General features: G+C 54.9%; 1 protein-coding gene across 1 annotated transcript in view; it reads left to right on the forward strand.

Moving 5' to 3' along the window:
• The first annotated feature begins 608 nt into the window (after positions 1–608).
• CHGA (chromogranin A) overlaps positions 609–7,269 on the forward strand; it is a 12,527-nt gene continuing 5,866 nt past the window's right edge. The window contains exons 1-4 of the mRNA XM_073895803.1: positions 609–843; positions 1,651–1,697; positions 4,031–4,124; positions 4,951–5,020. Coding sequence (XP_073751904.1) covers positions 798–843; positions 1,651–1,697; positions 4,031–4,124; positions 4,951–5,020 — 257 coding nt within the window. The 5' untranslated portion in view covers positions 609–797. The remainder of the gene's footprint in view (positions 844–1,650; positions 1,698–4,030; positions 4,125–4,950; positions 5,021–7,269) is intronic.

Below are 7,269 nucleotides of genomic sequence, written 5' to 3' on the forward strand. Positions count from 1 at the left end.
CAGTTCTCTATTAAATGTGTTTACTCTGCCAGCTGCCGAACTCAGCGCTGTGAAAGCAATGGTGACCAAACATTTTCAAGTAAATACATACATACACCATTATAAATTGTGAAGGCACAAAACTGGGTTGTCAGAGAGAGGAAGGCCTTCCTCAAACAGGGGGCCGGGAGGCCTCTCTAGGACTCCCGAGATATTTGAGGGAGCCCTGAGCGGTGAGCAAGCCTCCAGACTCTATCAGGGGAGGGGCGTCCCCGCAGAGGGAACCTCAGGAGCGTGAAGTGGCGCTCTAGAGCTGGTAGGGACCTCAGTGTACATCGGAGGAACACGCGGCCCAAAGACTGGGAATGATTTGTCCACAGACAGCAAGTCGGTGGAACCTTCGAGGGGTGGAGGGTCCGCCGAGGCCCCTTGCCACCTCCTGGAAGCCAGATAACCGCCTCGCAGCCAGACCCAAGAGCGATGAGAGGCGGAGACCAGAAGCGAGAGGCGTGAGACTGAGGGCGGAGCGAGCTGCAGCCAGACCCCCAGAGGGGTGGGGAAAAGGGGGCAGGGGCGGTCCCGATGACGTCATTTCCGGGGCCGGGGGTATATAAATTCCTGCAGTACCAGAGCCCAGTGAAGAGAGGCTGGTGGGTGGACAGGCAGGAGGACGCAGACTGGAAAGCTGAGACCTCCGCCCCCAATCCGCGCCAGCGCCGCCACAACCCGTCCCCAGGCCGCCCGTCCAGCCAGAGCTAGCCAGGGTGCCTGCCGTGCCCGGCCCCAGACCGCCAGCTGCTCGGCGCCTCGGGATCGCCATGCGTTCCGCCGCTGTCCTGGCGCTTCTGTTCTGCGCCGGGCAAGGTGAGCTAGCGCGGGGTCTCGTGGGAGACGGTCCTCGGCGCTCCCGCCTGCCCTGAGGCCCAGGCCCCACGCAGCGCCGCGCGCCCCTCGTCCCTCCCCTCCGGCGCGGCGAGCTTTCAGCACCGCGGACAGCGCCTCCGCCTCCCTGCTGACCCCGCAGAGCCTCCTCGACCCCAAACCCGCAGACCTGATTCTTTGGGCCTGACTCCTGACCCCGCGGCGCAGGACCCCTGGCGCCCCCACTCCATATCTGGGCTCGACATCTCGACTGCATCTGAGCCAGTTCTGGCCCCGTGCCATGGCTGGCCAAGGTCACTGGGGGAGATGGGAGAACCCTTGCTGGCTCCCACTCTCCCCTCTTTCTCTTCCCTCCTCTTGCTCACCCCATCTTTCCGCCCTTGACTTCTTTCTCTCCGTATCATCTCTCACAATCCTCCTCCTCCTCGTCGTCTCTTTCCCCACACCTCTGGGGTCTCTCTTCCTCTCCCCGCTTCCTTCTCCACCCCAGTCCCACTCGGCCGCTGGCCTTGTTTTCGTGGCACTAGCCTTCAGCTCCCCGCCCCCCCCCCCCAGCAGGAGCTCTCCCAAAGGGAAGCGTTAGGGAGCTCAGTGAAGCCGCTGGGGACCATTCCCGTGGGGGCAGCCGCCAGGGAAGGGAAACAAGATCAACCCCAGCGTCTCATTGGGTGGGGGCAGTTTTGGGGGGACACTGGGGTGAATGGGTCCCCTGTAAACCCAAGCCAGGGAAGGACTGTGCTCGCCCCTTGGAGCAGAGGAGTCACCCCAGCACTCTCTTTTTCTTCCCAGTCATTGCCCTTCCTGTGAACAGCCCTATGAATAAAGGAGACACCGAGGTAAGAAGGGGTATGGGGATGCCCCGGGATGGTGGGTAGGAGGCTCCAGTGGACACCTCACAGCCAGGTTTTGGGCAGCTGCAGGAGTGAGTCTGGCATAAAGCCAAGAGCCAGCACTGCGGCTGCTGAGCCTGGGGACAGCTTGCAAAAGAAGATATCAAAGATCGCTAGATTTCCCTGCCATCCTGCTGTGGGGACTTCCCCAGCTTCCTCCGAGCTGGGTATGCTGCCCATGGGGCCTGTGCCTTAGCTACTGGGCCAAGGTGTCTGGCTATAGCCTTGAACGCTCCAAATCTGGCAGGCCCAGGCTGAGCTGCTGGAGGGGGGCACTTCCTGTGGTTGTGGGTTGTGGCTGCCACAGATCTGCAAGGACGGTCTTCACTTCTCTGGCTCTGGCCTCCCTCTTTGATCTTCCCCTCCTCCCAAGGCTCAGCTAGCAACCCCCACCCCCACCCCCTAGGCACTCAGAGCCCTCGATCTCACAATGAAAACACTCTTGATCATGGCTTCTTCACCCAGGGTCCTCGCCATTTGGGGCTGATGGTGGATGTCCCTCAGGAAAGGGCCTTAGGAGATACTAGTGGGGGGCTCTGCAGCCAGGGAGACACTCTCTGTTGGGTGTATACTTGGAATTCATTCACATCTGGGCTGGGGCTGTTTTTTCAGTCTCTGGTGCTTGCGGATACCCCCACTTGTGACCCAGAGAAATTTCTACCCCTCACCTTCTCAGGAGCTGTTTTCTTCCATTCTGGAGAGGCTGTGGTTCAACCCAAAATATCAAAGCAATTCCAACCTCTGTTTGCTCAATTTTATTTCCTGTGTTTTACTTGCAGACAAGCCTGTATAGAAGCCTCTACCACTCTTATACTGTGTGGTCTTAGCAAAATTCTTTAACTTCTCTGAGCTTCCCCTCTTCCCATCTATAGTATTTCCCTTGAGGGAAGTTGTGAGAGTAGGAATCATAGATGTAAGGCACCTGGCAAATAGCAGGTCCTCAGTTAATGGGCACCTCAGAGTTTCCCTTCAGAGCTCCTTATTATTATTATTATTATCCATATCCAATTCCTCTCTCCCAAAATCTGTCCTCATGGACTGGTGGTTATCTGACATTCCCAGTGTAAGGTCCACGAATGCAGGGGGATGCAGGGTGCAGGCTGCAGGGTCCTTCTTCCCAGATCCTTTATGGGAGACACTTCAGTCCCCACACTCTACCCAGCAGCCTGGGGTCAGGAGCACCATAACATCTGGTAAAGACCTAAATATTCCATCCTACGATGCTGTGACTACTGTAGAGCCTGTTTGCCAGTTTGCCATCCTGAATTGTTGGATGGGTTGCTTTGGCATCCCATCGACCCAGCCTGCCACCCCCTCACTCCCCACCAGCATTGCCTGATGCATGTCTGACACCTCCTGGTTTCCTGTCCTGCTCTAGGCAGCTGAAGCAGGTTGAAAGTTGTGAATCCCTCCCTTGGTGTGTGTGGCACTTCACGCTTTGTAGAGTGTTTTCCCATCTGTTTCTGATCACCCTGGGAGGGGAGTTGGGAAAGTCTTCTCGCTCTCATTTTACAAATGAGCAAATTGAGGCTCAGAGAGGTCAAGTCATGTGTCCAAGATCACTCAGCTAGGATACTGCACTGCAGTTGGCACTACCTTCAAAGATCCATTTATCAGCTGCCTGGTTATCCACAGCACCTTGCTGGGCACTGGACAAAACTTTTAGAGATCTGACTTCTGTTGGCCTGGGATGGACACCCAGATGTAGCTGATGTGTGCCCACATCCAGCCACAGGATTCATCCCATGGGGGAACACAGCCAGACCGTGAGGCTGTCACTCCCTGCATGTGACAACATCATGGGTTTTGGGAGACAGTGATCCAAGTCTTCTTTTCAGGCAGGGTAGAGCCAGGGAAGGTCTTTGTTCTCTGGGCAGTCCAGAAATACTTCCTGGCGACAGTTGACTTTTGAGGCATCTGCAAGACTAAAGTACTTCTGCAAGACATACCTTAATGCCCAGGAGCAGCTCCCCCATCTTTAGAGAAACACTTGGTACCTGGTACCAGGTACTCACCCCCACCATGTCCCACCTTAGAGGGGTAGCTGCTGGCCAGAAGATTAGAGCACCTGGCATGTGGTAAACACCATATAAGGGGTTTCTATGATCGCTATTATTGTCTGGCTAAGAATGCAGAGCTGTGCCCCTGAGACAGGAATCCACGGGCTCCTGAAGACAAAAGCAGATGTCCCTATAGTCTCATTAGAAATTTGCCCTGGAGTCTCAGGGGCTGAGCCCCATATACAAGCCAGGCCCAACCTGCCCCCACTCTCTTCCTAGGTGATGAAGTGCATCGTTGAGGTCATCTCTGACACACTCTCCAAGCCCAGCCCCATGCCTGTCAGCCAGGAGTGTTTCGAGACACTCCGAGGAGGTACGGGCTAGGCTGGTGCGGGGGGGCTACTGTCTGTGGGGCTGGGAGGTGAGGATATGGGTGTGTGGCTTTGGGCAGAATCCAGTGATCAAGCACCTGCCCTGGCCAAGTCTGTGCTAGTGTCGGGGTGGTAGAGAGATGAGGGGGTCACAGCCCCGTGGTCCTGGAGCTTACAGACTAGCAGATGGAACAATAGGAACACAGTTAACTAGAATTCTGGGCAGGATGAAACCAGGGCTGGAACAGCAAGCCACCTTGTCCACCCTGTGTACAGAGATGTTGTGTTGCTACATCCCCAGAGCCCAGGAAAGCTGCCGGCACCTGGCAGACAATCTATAGGTTTGTGATGAATAAAGGAGTGTCGTAGGTGGGCACGGCCAGGACAAAGTGTTTCCAACCAAGCAGTCAAGTTTTGCCTAGCTATTGGAGGGATCCACCATTAGCACTGGGGTTGGACTTTCAGAGAAAAGTGGAAAATCAATAGAAAAAATCAAGAAAGGGTTGTCCAGGTGGAGTAGACCCTTGAGCAGACACGGAGATGGGAAAATGTGGGGCAGAGACACCCCTCCCTCTCCTGGGGGCCTGCCGTCTCTCAGGTGAGGTCTGGGGGCCAGGCCGGCAGCTGACTTTCTGAGGCTGTAGGAAGTCTTGGCTCCTTGGGAAGGAGGCCACCTCCAAGGTGGTATCTCAAGACCTGATCTTGCGGCTGCTACCCAGGTTTTGAGTTTCCAAAATAAATTCCTTGTGCTCAGCTGAAAATATTGATGGTAATCTCTTTCTCGGCTCTTCTCTGGAAACCACCCGTAACGACTCTCCTTCACTGCAGATGAGCGGATCCTCTCAATCCTGCGACATCAGAATTTGCTGAAAGAGCTCCAAGACCTTGCCCTCCAAGGTATTTTCCAGTCCCTGAATAGGAGTCTGGGTAATTCCAGTAATTGAGAGAAAACCAGGATGGAAGTTTGAGCAAGGTCCTAGTTCTCTCTGATTTGGTTATTTCCTTGCAATTATAGAAAGGTGGGCTCCTCCCTGCCACCTGGTCCGATTTGTCATTGATACAGTTAAAGAGATTAAGGCCCAGAGAGGTTGAGTGACTTGTCCAAGGTCACACAGTAAGTTAAGGACATGCCAAGACCAGATGCAGCTCGCCTAATACCCCGCCGTCTCTGGGGATCAGTCATTTTGGTGGAAGCACTTTTAAGACTAGGTTGCAGAGAGGATCTCTTTCTTCTGTTAACAGAAGAGCAAACTGGTCTCCAGGAGAGAGGAGGGGCCCCTTTCCCCTTGTGAGCTTCTTCTCAAGGGGTAGATGGGGGAAGCAAGGTCTTGCTTGCCCCCAAAACACAGACCAGACTTTCAGCATGTTTTAGAATAAAATAGGTCTTTCTCTAAGAGATTAAGAAAATCCACTGATACTCTTAGGAATGGAGTGACTTTGTGAGGTAATGAGCTCCTTGTCACTGAGGATATTCAAGCAGAGCCTGGACAGGAGTCTGGGATGGAGAGTTAGGCTGATGTCATCCCACAGATGCCCACCCCCAGATTCCATTGTGGATTCATGGGAGGCACAGAGACAGACTCCCTGGGGAGTTGGGAAAAAATGGGTTCTGGCCCTGCATCCGCCTCATGCTGATGCCCTGTGGGAAGCGGCTGCTTATCTGGGGGCAGGCCCCTGGCCCTCTCCCTGGGCACGGGCCCTCCGTCAGGAATCACGCATCGGCTTCCCAAGGAAGTGAGGGCCTGTCTTCAGGGCTGGGCTTCGGGCTCGGGTGGGGTGGGGTGGGAGGCACAAAAGCTGCTCCAGCTCTGGGACGCCCCCACTCTGAGGCCCTTGGGATGGACCAGGCCACCTGTGAGAATGGGTGCTGGGAGTGTGAGGTGAGTGTCTGGCACGGAGTGGGTGCTGGCTGGGGCCATGACTATCACTGCCTGTCTTACTCATTTCATCTTCGTTGACCCTGGTGGGATTTTTTTTAGCTAAACATTAAATATTTTATTGCAATATGATAATTTAAAAATTACATATTGAATGACTAATGTATTACATTTAAATAATTAAATACAGTGTCAACAGAGACTGTTATAGGAGGATGTGTCCTGAAATGTCTGTGTACACACAGATGCGTGTGTAGCCGATAGGAGCAGTTTTCAATACGCATCCATATTACTGTTTTCTATCAGAAGAGTACGGGACATAGCTATGTGTCCATCTGTCCATCCACCCACCTAGCCATCCGTCCACTCCCTCTTCTGCACTCTCAGAGCGACTTCTGCATACGTCTGTCTTAGCGTTTCCCAAGCAGCAACCCTATCCTGTTGGGTGAGCACCCTCAGCTCGGAGAGCTCCAGTTACCCAAGGTCACATAGTAAGGAATGACCAGGAGGTGTGAGCTGAGGTCTGCTGGGGGTCAAGTCCGGGCAGGTGCCGCCGCAGCAGGTGCCTCTAGCCACCCCAGAAATTCCCAGCGTGGGGAAAACCGCAGCAGCGTCTGCAGAGTTGGCCTGGCTGAGAGCCCATCGTCTGGAACCGGGCACGGATGGGGACAGTCAGGGGAGGCAGCAGCAGTCCGGGGCCAATGCAGGGAGAGGGATGCGTGGATCACAGCAGCAGGTGGAGCTCAGGCACCTGCTGGGCCTTCTCCCAAAGACCTTACGGGGCCCGGGGGAGCAGGGCTTGCCTGCTTCAAGTCCCCCATGAGGGAACAGACGAGCAGTCACCGTGATCTGCTTCAGGGTCCCCCTAGCTACCAGCCAGGTGCAGAGGGCCCCCACTCTCTGCTCCCACCCCTGGGACCCTCTGCTCCATCTGAGTCTCTGTTGCTGTCTGAGGCAGCAGGTAAGGCTTGTTCGCATTTCCCAGGTGAGAAACGTGAGCGTGGAGAGGTGCGGTGGCTGCCTGATGGGCCCTGGCTGGGAGAGGGCAGGGGGAGCCAGCAACCCCCACCCCCACCTGGAGCTCTTGCCCCCTCCGATGTCTTGTTCAGCAGGCTTGGAACATGACATGCCCAGTTTACATATAAGGAAATGGAAGCCTTCACGCTCACAAATATGCCAGGGCTGGGCTTGGCCAAATGGGACTTTTTCTCCTTTTTCTTTCTTTTCTTTCTTTTCTTTCTCTTTCTTTCTTTCTCTTTCTTTCTTTCTT

The sequence above is a fragment of the Callorhinus ursinus genome, unplaced genomic scaffold (genome assembly GCF_003265705.2).
Source record: "Callorhinus ursinus isolate GAN/ISIS: 27379988/994484 unplaced genomic scaffold, GSC_fseal_2.0 scaffold8, whole genome shotgun sequence".
Classification (NCBI taxonomy): domain Eukaryota; kingdom Metazoa; phylum Chordata; class Mammalia; order Carnivora; family Otariidae; genus Callorhinus; species Callorhinus ursinus.